General features: G+C 47.8%; 1 protein-coding gene across 2 annotated transcripts in view; it reads right to left on the bottom strand.

Moving 5' to 3' along the window:
- The window catches only part of DIS3L2 (DIS3 like 3'-5' exoribonuclease 2), a 285,169-nt gene that overhangs the window by 109,634 nt on the left and 158,280 nt on the right, over nucleotides 1-17,255 (bottom strand). For both annotated transcript variants that reach the window (XM_031968143.1, XM_031968145.1), the window contains exon 10: nucleotides 8,664-8,837. In XM_031968143.1, coding sequence (XP_031824003.1) covers nucleotides 8,664-8,837 — 174 coding nt within the window. The remainder of the gene's footprint in view (nucleotides 1-8,663; nucleotides 8,838-17,255) is intronic.

Genomic DNA, 17,255 nt, shown 5'->3' on the forward strand with positions numbered 1-17,255 from the left:
ATGGGCAGGGTCTGTCAAAGGAAGAAGCTTAGTACAATGGTTCCAAAGGACACTGTCTCCTTCAGATTAACAGAACCCACCTCCCAGGCTCTCTCTTCCTTCGCCACTAAGAACGAGGCAACCTCTAGCTTCATGTCCTCCACATCAACAAACTGAAGCTGGGGCTTAGGAAGATATAACCAACAAAATAAATTAATGGAGACTCAGAAAATCACAAAAGCTTGTGGTAACATAAACAGTAATTAGTTCTCCAGAGCAGGAGGATGGAGGCAAAAAACCCACAAGACACAAAGAAAATCCAGAAATCATTTCCCTGAGAGCCAGCAGACGGAGCACACATTCAAGCGGCCCTGGGATGCTTAGATTCAGTTCCTGCGACTTGTTAGGGACATTCGGGCATGGGAACCAGGCTGGCCTGGAGAAGCACGGGGAGCTCTCTTCCCACCCGAAGACTTTAGATGCCGAGCTTTTGGGGAGAGCGTGAGGAGAAGGGCAGTAAATGGGCCCAATCCACAAACAGGTGATCAGCCTTGTTTCCGAGCCCCGGTGGGGCCACCCTCTCCATGCAGAGCCATAACACAGGCCTTAGGAACCAATTCACAGGCCCAAGGTGGGCCCTGCCGCTCACCATCACACAAACACCCAGCGGGGGCAGAGCCCCAAATTTCTAGGTCTCTGGCCTAGGGCCTGCATCACAAGCAAAAGCCAGGGAGAAGGGGGCAAAAGGGCCACTCCCCCATCAGCCAGCACGGTTCTGGGGGACCGGGACACAAGGACAAGCAGCAAGGGGGGAGCAGATGAGGAGAATCAGCCAAGAAAGTGCACTTTTAACCTGCCCCAAGGTAACCAAGCAGCTTTCCTTCCGACTTCAGGAGAGTCACATGAAGAGAAAGTTTCCCGTCTTTACCTGCAAACCAACCAACCAGGTCCATACCTCCCTCCCCCTCCCTGAGCAGCAGGGCAGGGATCAGGCAGGTGGGGGAGGGAGAGAAAACAGGCTCTACTTTATCCCACTGGCGGCTATATCTGTAATCTTCCCTTCCAGGAAGACTAGAATTAGACAGTCTTTGGATAATTACGTGTTCTGCCCAAATCCACTTTCAAATAAACAATTAACAACTTCAAGAGACTGCAGAAATACAGACAGGCTTCCAACATTCGGGACCCTGGGTTCCATAGAACCTGGGAACTAGAGACCAGAGCTGCACCCCCATCCGCCATGGCAGACTCTGCCCCAGCCTGAGGGAAGGCTCAGATCCCCAAGTCTAACGGATGGCTGGAGACTCCTCGGATCTTTGGATTCTTCTCAGGAAAAGAGAACAGCTCTCCAGGTCACCCGCACTGAGAAGGCCCAGCTCAGAGCCCTCCTCTGACCGATCACCCGTTGAGTCTTCCTTCCCTCCTCGGCCATTCCCAGGTTCACCTTTAAGCCGGTGAGGCTCCAGGAGGGCGGAGGCCTGTCCCTGTGAACGCTGTTCCTCTCTCTGGTCCTTGGAGGGCGACCAGCACAAGCTGAGTGGGGGCCCAGGCCCTTGTTCTCCCCCTTCGAAGCTGCCCCCAGAGACCGAGAATCCAAGATCCCAATGTCCTCACTGGTGGCTGACAACCAAAACCGCTGCTTTTCAGGCCTGGCGGCTCTTCCGTGAACAATTAACATCAGGCCTGATTCTTCCACAGAGATGACTGTCCCATGGCTCCTGGGAGGGGCTGCCACAGGTATCATTCTCCCCACTTTGCAGATGAGGAAACTGAGCTCCCGTGGCTGCTCAGCCTCTGCTCCCCCATCACTCGGCATTGATAATGCTTAGTTTCCAAAGGGCAATGAGAGGACCAGGGGAAAGAGAAGAGGGCCCTGTGACCAGAAGTCCCCCTGTACCCCTGGAGAGTCCCCAAGGAGACTGGAACCTGACCCCAGGAACCCCGCCATCCCTGCGTCTGGGGGCGATCCCCCAAGTTACAGAGCCTGGGCCTTTGCCCAAGGCTGCCTTCTTTTGGAAACGGCCGCTGGGCACCCTGACCTTCGTCCAGTCAGGGCCATTTCCCACGGGGCTTGATCGGTGCATGCCGTGCTCATGAGTAGGCTCCAGTGGCGCAGGCACAAGTCTGCACAGGGCCTGGCACGGACAGTCCCTGCCAACCGACCGGCTGATGGCACCAGGCGCAGACACCCAAGGGGTTCCGTGAGCAGACCTGGCAAAGTGCCCTCAGACAGGGGAGGGCCTGGAGGCTGGCGGCCCCTTCCTTCACGCTGGGCCGGACACCCAGAACAGACACCATTTCAGGTCTGTCTTTTCCCCTCCTACTTCCAGGGAAGTCGGTACTTTCTAGACCAAAATTTGGCCTTATCCCTTTGCCCCCCAAACCACCAGCACACCCCATCCCTGTGCCATCAGCAGTTGCCTCGCCCTACACAGCCTCCTCGCCCGAGTGGTGAAGGACATTTCAGTCCAGCCCCTTCCTCAGGCTTCACCTGCTCAGGTACCTTTCCCTCTGCAGCTCCCCCACCTCCTGGCTCCATCTGATAAACCCCTTTTTCCGTTAGACTGAAAGTGCCTTTAGAGCAGATCTGTGTCTGCTGGTCTCTGGAGAGGTCCCTCCCGGCCTTTCTTCCCTGCCCGCCTCCGCCCCAGATGCAGAAGCCCCAGGCTAAGCCGTGACTGCCATCAGCCACTGCCCCATCCAGCCTCATTCTTCCTCCCTGACAGGGGGGGTTGGGGACCGCTGCACCACAACAAGGTTGCTCTCCATTACTGCACACTGAAATACTGGGGACTTTTTCCATCTCCCAAGCCCTTTTCCTATTCTGTTTTAGCTTCATTGTGCCCAGATTTAGGACCTCCAGGATGAAAGCTGGAAGGAGCTTCTCTTCAAGATGAGCAAACAGGCCGGAGAGGGGGGCTGCTGCCCAAGGTCCCAGCGGTCACCAAAGGCAGGGTCAGGATTTGAAATCCCAGGCTCCTGCCCCCTCCAGCATCTTTGCCTGTGTTCTTCCCAAATGCTTCTGGGCTAACGAATGCCTTCTGGCTAAGGGGGGCAGCGCCATTGCCTCGTCCTTACGCCACCTCTCCCAGAAGGAGGCACCTTCCTCTGGGCCGCCCAGATCCCTCCCGTGCCTTCTGATAAGACTATTTCTTGGTGGGTGGGTTTCTGAAGTTTCTTTTCAGGATAGTTGCAGAGTAATGGTATTTGGGGAGTTTTCCCCTTGCCATTTTGGGGGGGGGGGGAACGAGGCTATTAAAGGAACTTAACCTGCCCCACGAAAACATTTCAGGCTGTCAACGGTCCAAGGATTGTTCTTGCTGGCAGTCTCGGCAACCATGCCTCCAATGAATCAGAGGAGGACTTTGTTTCCAAGACAACTGTGTAATTTCTTCATTCTTGCTAAGGAAAACTGTGGCAGCCGATTAGCCTAGGATGGAGTAGGGAGAGAGCAATTCTGGGACTCGAGCTGGCAGCTCCTGCATCTGAGTGTCATTTCCCTTACCTGGATTTAACCTATCCCAAGTAAGAAAACTAGTCTTTGCAAACAAAAACAAGGCGGTCAAAAATTAAATGTTTGTTATCTATTATGTGGGGGAGAAATCATTCAAGAAGCACTTATTAAGCACCTCCTACGCTCCAGGCACTGGAGCCCGAGTAGCAGGCAAAGAGCATCCCTGCCCTTTAGGAGCTTACAGTCAAATACTTGTGTTCCAGGCAGCTCCCCACAGGACAAACAGGGACCATCAGCAGGTGGAGGCCCGGGTTACGGGGGCATCTGCTAAGGGGGGGACTTTAGCTACAACACCAGGGGGGCCAGGAAGGTCAAAGGGCAGGTGGGAGGCCCAGACCAAGGGCCTTGTCCCTTCAATGCCAGAAGAGAGCATGGAAAGGAGGAAGGAGAAGAGTGCCCGGGGGATGGAGGGCTCCGAATGCCAGGCATACAGGAAAGAACAAACAGAGGCTGCAGGGTCCCCCATTTCCTATTTGGGAAGAGAAACTAGGAAGGAGACTGGGAGAAGGACCAGAGGGTCAGGGTCCCCACGGTGCTCCGAGGAGGCGAGCAGGGTGTCTGAAGGCCCCAGGGCCCAGGAACTTCTCTCAAACACATGATAAATGGTGCATGGAAGCCCAGCTGGAATCTCCTGTCTAACCGGCCGAGGGGATCGGCAGAGCTTGCCTGGAAGTTGGAGTGGGCTTAGGACTGCGGGGCTCAGGGGTGAACTCGTGACCCGTGGCCCTCCCCCTGTGGGACCCTTCCTCTCCCCCCAAGAGTGACCTCAGAGGGGCTGCACTTTCCTTGTGGGGGCAGGAGGAGAGGGGGAGAGCTCATTTCCTCCCTCAGCCCTCAGAAGTCACGAGAGGGGAGCACTTGAGCGCAAGGCCACTGGCAAGCATCTCCTCCCCAGGCTCAGGGCGCTCGGCCGCGGTGCCCCGGAGAACATCGCCCCTGGCTTCCTACTCGGAGCCATCCTCTCTCTCCCCAAGATGACTCCCAGGCTGGCATAAGCACAAGCGGTCAGAGATAAACCGGACAATGAAGCCAGGATTCACCCCTGCGAGCTCCAGGCCAGCGGCTCCAGCAATCTGAGGCAACAATGAGGGGAGGGAGGGAAGGCCAGGCGGGGCGGACAGAAGGCTGTGCCGGGGGCTCCTCGGGCTTTTCCCCCGCCATGTGCAAAGGACGACGGCTGCCCCGGTGTCCCCAAACATGGCCGCCTCCCTCAGACGTCACTCTCTGACACATTGTTTCTGCCGACGCTGCTAACATCACGAGCCCCGGGACAGCCCCTTACTTTTTATTTTCCTGAGCACTGTGCGTCACCTCATTCAGGCCGCACAGCGCTCTGCACACAGGAGGCTCGGCAGTGACATGGCGCTGGTTTTGCCTGGATGCAGACTCCGGGCCATCTCTAGGGTTAGGGTTCAGTTTACCAGAAGCTGAAATGAGTTTTTAAAGAGGTTCCCATTAAGGGAAGAGCAAAGTACCGAGCGGCGGCAGAAGCAGTGTTCCCAGCGCTGGGACCAGTCAGGAGGCCCCCAGCCCCTCCTGACTCCGCAGGCCGCGGATCCGACCCATCGCTCCCCACCGACACAGGGCCCAGCCAAGCCCTCCACGGCGCCAAAGTCAAAGTGGCTCTGGGATCCTCTGAGCAGGGCAAGTCCACTGGCAGGAATGGGGAAAGTGGAGAGAGTAATCTCACTCATCTCCTTTCTTAGGGATCCCCGGGCCTTTTCTCTCCACTTCTCTTGGAACCTCACCCTCTCACAGGGGCCGAACCATCATCTCTATGCAAAGGGCTCCTTCACCTAGAGCTGCAGCCACCGCCACCAGGGCACATTCCCCACCAGACCTACCACGGCCACCTCCACACTGGGTCTGGAGATCTTTTCCCTAGCACCAGCTCCTCTGCCAGACCTCCCTCCTCTCCTGGAGGGAACCCCCTGTTTTATTTTCCGGAATCGTGCTCCCCCCATGTCCCACCACTTGTAGGTCCATGAAACCCCTTGCCCCCATACCCCTGTCTCTGCTCACATGCCCCTGCTCATCCCCAGACTACCACTGGCTCCTTCCAGCCTCCCCTTCTCCCTCCCCAGTGCATCTCGGGACAGGCAGGTCTGACCCCGTCATTCCCCAGGGACTGTTGCCTCTGGCATCAAACAGACTCCTCTGACCCTTCCAGCTCTTTACAGCTAGGATCCAAATAAAGCTAAAAAAGCTCTATTATAAATTAATTTCTGAATAAGAAGCTTTAATAATAATAAAAAAGAAGTGAAAGCAAATGAACTAAAAGGCTGGGCAGCTTGGAAATGCTCTGAGAGCCATCAGCACGCTGGGAACTGAGTATGAGTCACAACATAGCATCCTCACTCTCCTTGTTGCTGTTTGCTTGTTTTTTGTTTTCTTTCTGATTTTTTTTTCCTTTCTGATCTGATTTTTCTTGCACAGCAAGAGAACTGTACAAATATGTTTACATATATTGGATTTAAAATATATTTTAACATGTTTAACATATATTGGATTGCCCCTAAATGGCAAGGGGACAGGGTGGGGGAAAGGAGGGGAAAATCTGAAACATGAGGCCATGCAAGGGTCAATGTGGAAAAATTATCCATGTATATTTTTTGAAAATAAAAAACTTTAATAAAAAAGGGAAAAGATTAATTTCTGTTCTACATACTACAGAATCAACTGGGTCTTCTTACTGTTTCTCACACATGACACTCCATTTTCCAGGACTTAACAGTGACTGAGACACAGTAAGTGCTTAATAAGTGCTAGCTGACTAATTTATCTTTACTCTCTTCCCAGAATTCCTTCCTTCCTCACCTCTGCCTCTTAGAAACCTTTCTATCCAATAAAACTCAGCTCCATCAGAAATCCATGTGAACTTTCTTGAGAGTCACAGCTGCCAGTGTCCTCCTCCTAAAATCACTCTGACTATATATTTTCTAAACACTCCTTCATTTACATCTTGTTTTCCCCAAGTGGAATAGAAGCTCCTACCCCAAACAGAATAGGGACTCTCTCTCTCTCTCTCTCTCTCAAGGCCCCCAAAGCCTAGCACAGCACCTAATACGGAGAAGACACTTAAGGAGTGCCTGCTGCCTGACTGATTCTTGACAGTGAGACTGTCCTGGGAATTGGGGGCCATTTGGCAACTGGACCCCAACAGCCCATCTTGAGGAGATGACAGCAGATAAACAATGACAGTCAGGTCCAATATGGGCCGAAGCATTCACAGCAGCCCTTTTGTGATGGCAAAGAACTGGAACTGAAAGGAGTCCACACTGACTATAGAATGAGAGACAAAGGGAAATGCAACAGAATGTCCTTGGAACAAGAAAGTCTGAGAAACATGGAAGATCTGCATGAGGTGACGCACAGCGAAGTGAGCAGAACCAAGAGAACTCACAGACACAATGATTACGCTAATGTGGCTGCGAATGACACGCAACAACCAAACTCAATCCCAAAGAACAATCAAACCCAGCCCCTCTACAAAAAGAGGCAAATGACTGCCAAGGGTAGAGAGCCGCATTGCATCATGGGCTTTTCTTTTTTAATTAGTTGTGTTTTTTTGTTACAAAGGAAGAATTCAGACCGAGAGAGGAGATGAGATAATATCCAGAAATAGCTTTGAAATAAAAATTAAAAGTCTCAATACAACTTATCACAAAAGGAAAAAGAAAGAAGTAGAAACTAGTGATGATCCCTATTTTGAACCATTAGTTTTCACCCTCTGAAAAGGCGCAAATTCTCAGGTCTGAGCAGGGTGCCATGGGAGAACAAGCCTGGAGGAGATGACCAGAAGGTCAAAGCCACAATTCTGCCCTGACCACCTACTAGCTGGGTGGCTCTGGGCAAGCTCCTTCACCTAAAATTTCTGCCTTGATTTCTTAAATGGATTTAAAATAATATAAATTAAGGTAATTATGCTGCTGTGCCCCATCTCCCTGAGTGACTATAAAGGTGAAATAATCCAACAGTAACAAAGATTACTTTTCTAGACAAGAGATAAGGAAGCATCTCCTTTTCACACTGGACCACCACAGCTCTGACATGGGGCTCGTGCCCAGGCCCCAGTGGGGACAAGCAGCTTCTGCCAAGAGGGGGAAGCTTCAAACACAGGCCTACCTGCCCTCAGAGAAGCCCAGAACCAGACAAGGGGCTAATAGGGAATTACTTTTGGTGGCGTGGAGCTTGGCCATTCATGAATCCACCCCCTAAGCCAGTCTCTGTTGGGAGAAGCCCACCTCTCTCACTCTTTTAAAGGATTTCTCTTCTCTAAAGAAATCCACACAGGCCAAAAACCAGGACGATTCCTAAGAGACAGAGAGGAAGAAGGAGAAGCAGGAGAGAGCAGGAGTTTTTCCCTTCTCCATTCAATAATGGACACGGAGAGTTCACGGAACAATGTGTTCCCTAAGGTAGGACGGGGCGTCTGCGAGTCCAGAAGCTCTCTCATACATCAAGACTTGAGGATAAAAGCTGACAATGGCACTGGACTGTTTGAGAAGTTTCTTGGTTCTAACCATCCCCAAATGGGGCCCAAAATGAGTGCCAGGACTGAAACCAAATTAGGAGGAGAAATATCAGAAAAGTAATTCCATCCCACAATGAAGAAACATCTTCAAAGAAGACATCATTATAAAAACACCACAGAAGTATTTTCCCGTCCATTCCAGACCTCACAGTGACGCTCGGAGAAGAGGCTCCAAGCATGAATCCTTGAATCCCGGCTTGGCCACGGAGAGGTCCCCCGAAAGGGAAGCTTCCAGCCCCAGCCCAGGGTAATAACCCCTTCCTTACTCTGTCCGTTTACAAAGCAAGGCCACAGGCATTATCTCCGTGGATCCGCCCAAGAAACCTGGCAGCTAAGCACGGCAGATAGGATTGCCTCCCACCCAACCGGATTTCTTTTTTAATAGGTAAATGAAAGGAAACTCAGAGGACTATGATCTCATTGGAGCCTGAGTTCTAGGTCCCAGAATACAGCAGCTCTCGCTGCAAAGCAATCCCCCTAATTGGGAGGAAAGGAAACCCAAGGTCTATCTATCTGTAATAGATACTCCCTGAACTGAACTGAATTAGGGTGGGATTGGGGAGAGAGGAGTGAGAAGGGACTGGGGGCAGAGAGGAAACAATCATCACACAGAAAAGGAAAACCCAGAGAGCTTACCTTAAATCTCTTCTCTTGTTGAGCTCTTCAGGTGGGATGGTCCAAGGAAGGGACTGTGGGAGACATCCCAGAACTTCTGGGGAGAAATCAGCGAAATCCACCCCGTACTCCATCAGGATCCCCTCTGTTTCAGGCTCAATCTCGCCAGCCTGGCCCAGGCTTTTCGCCAGATGCCTATGGACAGGACACAGGGGAAACATGAGTTGTCAGTAAGTCACAGAGGCCCCGTCCTCCCCGTCTTGCTGTGGACTAGGTCTGGCCTTCTCTCCAGAGCCAAGGCCACCAAAGGTCTGACCCTCACCCACACGACCTGGAGCCCGTGCCAGCCCCATACCCGGCCCGACTCTAAGAGGCAGGTTTCCGGGGCTGAGTGGGACCAGAGAGGGAGCACCTCCCTGGAGGAGCCTGAGCCCCAGGAAGGGGAAGGGCGCTAAATCACAGAGCGGAGAATCAGAAATCATGCCACCTGCCTCTCGACCGAAGACTCTTTCCCCTTCTCCCTTTGAGGGCAAGAGATAGCAACCTGGGGTCTGTGAACTTTGGTTTAAAAGGACACTTTTCTAATGTACTGGCTTCCTTTGTATCCTAGTGGTTTTTTATTATATATTTTAAAACATTCTTTCGACATGGATGAGCAGAACCCAGGAACACTGTACACAGCAACAAGGTTATGTGATGATTGATGGGATAGGGGCGGCTCTTCTCAGCAACGCGGTGATTCAGGGCCAATCCATTAGAGTTGGGATGGAGAGAGCAGAATGCACAGAGCAGAATGCACCCAGAGAAAGACTGTGGGGACTGAGTGGGGATCAGCTGTTTCTTGTTGTTTGTTTGCTTGTGTTTTTTCTTTCTTGTGGTGTTTCCCCTTTGGTCTGATTTTTCTTACAAGCACGATGACCATGGAAATGTGTTGAGCAGAAGTGCACGTTTAACATATATAGGACTACTTGCAGTTTGGGGGAGGGGGAGAGGCAGGAGAGAGGGAGAAAATGATGAAAACTATCTTTGCATGAATTTGGAAAAATAAACTACTATTAAAAAACAACATCACTTTTTTGAGGAGAGAACCACGGACTTCCCCCCACTGCCCAAGGGTCCATAAGAAACAAGATAATGTTACTAAGCTATATTGCTTGAGATCTCTCAACCTGAAAAATGGGCCTAGATCCTTAAGCTACATTTGGGATGCCCACAGCTGTTTCTCAGGGAAATTTCCAAATGGCTCGCACTAAAGGCTCTGTGCAAAAATGTCTTTCTCTTATACTCCAAAGGGCCATGCCTTTAGAAGGGTCCCTGATTTATCTCATCACTGGTCAGCCTGAGGGCGAACATACCCATGAGTAGGGCCTCTAGATGGGATCTAATGAGGAGAATGTTCAAAATGGGTTCAGAGGGCTGCGGCCATGCAGCCCCACATTTCCTGGCACACAAGCCAAGCTGGATAGCTGTCAGTCCCACACCCCATATCCTCCAGGCACCCTGCCATTGCTCAGGCTCTGGGGATTCCTCTTCCGTGGTGGAATACCTTCCCATCCCTTCAAAGCCCAACCTGAATGCCCCCATGTCTCCTCGAAACAGCCAGAGAACTTAACTTTGTTTATCTGGAATGGTAAACATGGGTACCACCTGTGCCAAGTTCTCCGTTCCTCAGCCAGCCATAAAATTTCACTAGACCAGGAGCTACAATTGTCTTATATGGGCTTTGGTTTTCGACAGTGGTCTGTTCATAGCAGGTGCTGAAGAAATTGCTGTTTTTGCCTAAGCTGATGTCTATCCCCAAACACCCCACTTCACCTTCCCCCCATATCATCTCCGTGGGAAGGTTTAAAAAGTTTCTTTCTATTAAATTTAAATATCAGATTCAGTCCCTTACTGTAGCTTGTCAAGACTGTTTGGAAACCAAATTCTGTTCTCCAGCATCTTGGCCACACGTACCAGAATACCCCCAAATAGGGCTCAAAGATGCTTTATTATCACTTTCCCTCTTTCTTTCATTGTTTCAGCCTCTTTTCCAGTCAGGTTCCTCAGAGGAGGCTGCTTTCCCTAGACCACCCACCTCTGCCCTCAGGCAAAATTAAAAGCCAGCCATAGTTGCCAACCAGAGGAATCCAGCTTCCTTTGGCAAACTGGGAAAGATAGCCAAGGAACTTGGATAAGTGAAACCTTCACAGGGAAAACAAAGGAATATCAATCCAACCCTTATACTCTTTTGTCAAAGGACTGGGACCTTTAGGACAAAGACTTCTCCCAAGATTTCTATTAATCTATCTAGAATTCACATTGAATCATCAAATTTACATTGAGTAACTGTCAAAAAAAGAATACAGTTCCCCATTAAGTAACCTCAAATCTTTACACTTTCTTTTTTTTTTAAAATTTCAACAGTATTTTGTTTTTCCAAACACATGTAAAGATAGTTTTCAATAATTATTTTTGTAAAACTTTGTGTTCCAGATTTTTCTCCCTTCCTTCTCCCTCTTTCTCTGGTACCTCTCCCCTCCACAAGACATCAAGTAATTTGAAATAGGTTAAATATGAGCAATTCTTTTAAACACATTTCCATATTTGTCACGTTATGCAAGAAAAAGCAGACCAAAAAGGAAAAAACCACAAGAGAGAGAAAAACAAACAAACAAAAAATGAAAATTCTCTGCTTCGATCCATATTCAGTCTCCATAGTTCTTTCTTTGGATGAAGATGGCATTTTCCATCCCAAGCCTATTGGAATTACCTTAAATCACCTCATTGTTGAGAAGAGCCAAGATGATCATCACAGCTGATCATCACATAATCTTCTTGCTGTGTATGACCTTCTCTTGGTTCTGTGCACTTCACTAAGCATGAGTTCACATAATTCTTTCCAGGTTTTTCTAAAATCAGCCTGCTGAGTATTTCTTATAAAACAATTAATATTCCATAGCATTCGTATACCAGAACTTGTTCAGCTATTCTCCAACTGATGGGCAGCCACTCAGTTTCCAGTTCCTTGACACTACAAAAAGGGCTGCTACAAACATTTTTGCACACATGGGTCCTTTTCCCTTTTTTATGATCTTTGGGATACAGACCCAGTAGAGACTTTGCTGGATTAAAGGGTTCGCACAGTTTGATAGCCCTTTGGTCACAGTTCCAAACTGCTCTCCACAATGATTGGATCAGTTTACAACTCCCAGTTTTCCCTGAATTCCTTCTAATATTTATCATTATCCTTTCCTAAAATCACACTTTCTCTTGCTGAAGCTCTGCCATTTTAACCCTGATCTTCATTAAGCCATGCTGGGAGTCTCTGCCCTTCTTTCCAGCTCCCGAATGGAGTAGAGTTCCTACTCTGCTCGTCACCATGAGTCCCTCACATTCTTCTTGGATAAGTGACAGTTTCTGATACTCTTCATTTTGATCACTCCTTTCCAAGCCAATTAATGGGAAACAGACCTGAAACTGAGGGGACAATCTTTGCTAAGACAGATAAGAATTGCTTCTAGACTTTCCTGCAGAATCTCTCCCTAGAACCAGGGCAAAGCACCTAAAGGATTTCCAAGGGCAGTGGGTGGCTTATTCATCACTGCGGCATGCTGGGAAAAGAAAGGCTTTAGATGTCCTTCTTAACCACAGTCCTCACAACATTTCCATAGGTCCTTCATGGTATCCCTCTCCCAAATGGTCAAACCTTTAGTAATGGTGTCGGGGCTTCCAGGACACTGATTCCCTAGAAAGATCCCAAGCCTTGTAGACAGCATCAAATATTCTAGTTTCTCTATCCATAGCTCGATGGCTCAAGTAATCAATCAGCCAATTATCTATATAGAATCTAAGCCAAGTAAAGGTGAAGCAGGGCTTCCCCTCAAGGAGCTCGCATTCTATCAGGGGAAACATCAAGTGCAAAGATAACTATATACAAAGAATACAAAAAAAAAGCACAAAAATATCAGGTTTTCTTCTTCTCTGGGAATTGCCTCTCATTTAAGTAAAAAGGAGATATAGATAGATATATACATATCCTTTCTCCATATACATATATATCCTTTCTACTTAAAAGGGGGATGATACTATTGCAAATTCTCTCTAAAGGCAGCAGGGAGATCGGGGATTGAAATCTCTGATAAAGAAAAGGAATTCTGATACTATGAGGTGATAAGCGTATGAAAATCTGAAATAGAAATTTCTAAGTTTCCAGGAGTTTTCTTAAGTCCATGAGCTAAATAAGATTCAGCAGCTGTCTCCCCATGACTCGGTGGGTTACTGAGAACAAAGCAGCAGGGTCAGACTGGAGGAGCGCCTATCTGCTCAGCCTCCACCCCCTGATCACTGTCTCTCCCAGAGCAAAAGCCGGACACTGGTAACCTCTTCACTATTCTTTTTTCTGAACTAACAGTATTCACATATTAAACCAAAATCATAAAAACCAAGGAAAACCATATAAATGTCCTCACTTAAACCCACTGCAGGAACACGAAGATCCCAGCCTGGCTCCGAGCCTCCTTCTGTGGTGCTGAGGTTGTTCAAGGCTTCAGGCAGTGGCAGCAGCTGGGAGAGCTGACCATCCATCCCCAGCCCTATCTAGGAAGCCAAGGGAAAGGACAAAGCACAGAGAACTACAGGCACCAAGAGGGCATTCGAAGAGCTAGAATTCCATCTACCTGCTTCCTTGAGAATTTATGTCCTCAGCCACCAACCACCCCCTAGATTCAGCTCCAGAAGGAACTTCCCTAAGCTGTGCTAACAAAGTCTGCCCTTGGTTCAAGGCTTCCTTTTGGCCGAGTCTACTTAGAAATATATATATCTGATCTGGTACGGAACAATTCTATATTCTGCGTGTCCGTGATTACAAGTCCCAGAAAGTCCCTGCCACCTCAGGGGGGCAGGCAGCCTGCCTCTGACCCCTCAACTCTCTTTCAGCGACCAATAAGCCTCTTCCCAGGTCCAAGAAAGGATTACTTAAATAACCAATGTAAGGGTCAGGAAACCGAAGGGGTATCAGCAGCCTCCCAGAATGGCCTGTGGCAGGAGCACACACTCGGGGTCTGGGAGAGCTCGGAGCTGGAATTTCCTTTTCGTTTGTAAAATGCGGATCATAACATTCACGCCCCCTATCTCACAAGAATGTGGTAAGCAATCCCTTTATAAACCTGTTTTATGGGAACACAATTTGTTATTATTAGCTCCCAAACTTCCCAAAATAGCTAGGTTAACATTTCCTTGGGTAGATTAACCTCTGTCGTGATTCCCCCTCAATCTGAGAATAGTGCTCTGACCTGACCCAAGAAGACAGTGAGAGCTCTGATCCCCAAATATTACACCAGGAGATCTGGGCCAGCCTGATCAGATACTCTAGGCAGAGAGGGGACTTTTCTTCTCTCTTCTCCTCCATCTCTCCTACCAAGATGACTTAGCCTCCAACAAGACGTGTATCACCTACTCTGAGGTCACTCAAATATCCTCTTCCTTTTTCCATTCTTCAGGACTTCTCAGCATCCTCGTCCCTCTGGTCACAGGGCAAGAGAGATGTATGTGCCTACTAATGACTTACAATTTTCTGTGACCCCAGGAGGAGAATGGAAAGCAAAGGCAGAAAATTTTCCAGGACTTGATCTCTGTTGAGGATGTGAGGCAGGGGAAGGAAGAGGCAGGTGGCAGGAAAACAAGTTGCTGCTGATCAGAAGAGATCTCTCCTCCCTCCAACTGGATCCTCTTCTCTGGTGAGCCTCTCCCATTCTCTCCCTTACTGGCTATTCTTCTTCTGATATTTTGAATGTGAGTATTCCCTAAGGCTCACCTTCTCTTTCTCTCTTCACTCTCTCCCTTAGCAATCTCAACCATTTCTCTCTCTTCTCCTCTCCTCTCCACAACTCCTTTCTTTCTTTCTTTCCTTTCTTTCTTTCTCTTTCTTTCTTTCTTTCTTTCTTTCTTTCTTTCTTTCTTTCTTTCTTTCTTTCTTTCTCTCTCTCTCTCTCTCTCTCACACACACACACACACACACACACACACACACACACAAGGTCCACTCAGGATCCTCAATTGCTTTCACAGCTCAATCTATTCCATGAGCACTCAAGCTCAATTGGAGTATCTAACAGATAGTTATCTGTCCTCTTAAATTTGCTCTTCCTTCTAACCTCACTCTGGTACCTTAGGTCTCTTTCGTGGAAATGATCTTGGATACTTTCTTCTACTTCACCTCTCATACATACTTGGCCACCAAATCTCAGCAATACTTCCATCTGAATCTGGCTCTCTGTTTCCATTGCCATCACTTTAAAATATACCCTCCTTTTCTTGTTTCATGGACTATGACAATAAGCCTCTAAGTTCCATCCCATCCCCACTTTCTCCCATATTTTATGTTGCTGACAAAATAGCCTTTCTTATGTCACAAAATTGGTCATGTCTTTTAAGGAGTTCTTCAGTATTTCAGGGGCCTCCTTTACCAAGCTATTCATTCTCTTTCCATCATTTTCTTGTATTATTCTCATTTCTTTTATCATACTTTCTTCTACCATTTTATTTGATTTTTAAAATCATTTTTTTTCCTCATCTCTTTCTTTAGCTCTTCTAAGAATCTACTTTTTTTTTCCCCCTGAGGCTTTGCTTAAAGATGTTCCCACATTGTTTCTGTCGTGGGCTTCCCTGTCATCACAGCAGCTTTTTGTAGTCAGGCTCTTTTTTCTTATTTGCTCATTTTTACAGACTATTTCTTGTTTTTGATCTTGTTTTTAATGTGCAATTCTTTTATGAATTTATTTTTAACGCAAGTAAGAAATAGAGTAGATATCTCTGGTGGACTTAATTTCCCACAAAAACTGAGTTATCATGTGCTCACAGCTTAGTGATAGTCTTCATTAATTTTAATTTCTGCATTATATGCAGATTCTTTTTCAACAGTACATAGCCCAGTATTAAATACATTATATGGAACTTTGCTTTACTAATTTTAAACAGTGTTGCACACAAAGTAGTTGGTATATAAATGCTTATTCCCCTTCCCCTTTCAAACTTGGGAAGTTTGAAGAATATCCCACAGAGCAAACAAGGGAAGTATCATGGGGAGCTGGGGAGAAAAATAGACATCCAGTCAAATCTCATGCCTTCCTTGAGGCAGACTCAAATCCCATCCTTTGTCAAGGGGTCTTTTCAAGTACTCCACGTAACACAGACCCAGCTTTTTAAACACTCTTACTATCCTACCCCACTGCTCATAAACATCATTATTATTAAGTAGGAAATGTATGCTTTTCATTTTGCTATTCCATAATGTCTGTCTTACTTTGTTCTCTTCTTGTTCCATGGTAAAGGGCTTGATCAGGGCCTGGGTCATAAACTGATTCTTTTTTCTACAGCAGTACCTTGTGCTGAGTATATCATATTATATAGGATTTTGCCCGTTTTAAAGTACAAAGTTTAAAGTTTGCCCGTTTGAGTTAGGATTATAATTGTTTTTTAAGAACCTGTGCTTTTTTTTTTTTTTTTTTAACATTTTTTTTGCCTTTGATCTTAATATTAGAGTTGGGCGCTGCTCATGTGGAAGAAATGACCAAAACTTCAGGCTTTTTTGCACTGCTTCTTCAAAATTAGTTCTGTTGAGTTATCAGGGCTTCCGAGGTATGGTACGATAAAGGGAGAGATGTAGTCACTTCTCTGCTGGTCTACTCTTGTACTTACCCTCACATGTCCCAGAACAAGGTAACGGGCAATGGAGCAGTCAAACAGTACCCGATCCTGTGCCCAGTGCCAGCATGACTACTGCAGGAGAATTTCCTTTTCAAAGAGGACACCTACTGTCACAGGGTGATGTCTTCACACACACGTGGATCAGATTTAAGCGAGGCAGGGTTGCACAAAGATGGCAGCCCCGGGGTCTCTTTCAGTCCCGGAAGTCCAGTGACAAAAGTCAGGATGACGGCTGACAGCCTCATGCGCTGTGGTTGAGCTTCCATATTTGGCCAAGCTCTGAGCTTCCCCCAGCACCTGCTTCAGCACCTTCGTAGTCCTGAGGAATAATGGTTCTCATCCGCCCATTCTCCTGGGGGAAATCTTCATGTGCGTGGGGCAGCCGCCCCCATAATTCACTGGCGTGTCTGTGGCACGCTGGTCCTATCAACCTGATTCAGCCTACCTGCCAAGACGGTTTTACCAGAGTGTGGCTACTGGGCACGTGCAGCTTCTTGGAGCCACCGTTGAGAGCTGAGTGCCAGGGAAGCACAAAAGATGGATGAGCAGCTCCGAAAAGAGCTCACCCCAGAGGAACTAGTCATCCTTGAGCACCCTTACATCCCCAGCACATACTAAGGCCATAATAAATGCATGATTCCTTCTTTGCAAGGGAAAAAAAGTTTCTTTTGAGAATATAACTGTTAGTACCAGCACAAGGGAACAATAAGATCATGCACTTGGTTTTCATAATTTACTAATATAAAAGAATGGAAAGATGTGATATTTTAACCTTTATCTTGCAGGCTTCACTTGCCAGGAAAGTGCTGGGTTATTTATAGATGACAATGTGCTTGGAGCCAGCTGGGACTGACTTGTACGATCAAGTTGTTAAATCTTCAGGCTGAACATTCACACCTGAGAAACCAACCAACACTATCAATCCAA

Source organism: Sarcophilus harrisii, chromosome 4 (assembly GCF_902635505.1).
Source record: "Sarcophilus harrisii chromosome 4, mSarHar1.11, whole genome shotgun sequence".
NCBI lineage: Eukaryota > Metazoa > Chordata > Mammalia > Dasyuromorphia > Dasyuridae > Sarcophilus > Sarcophilus harrisii.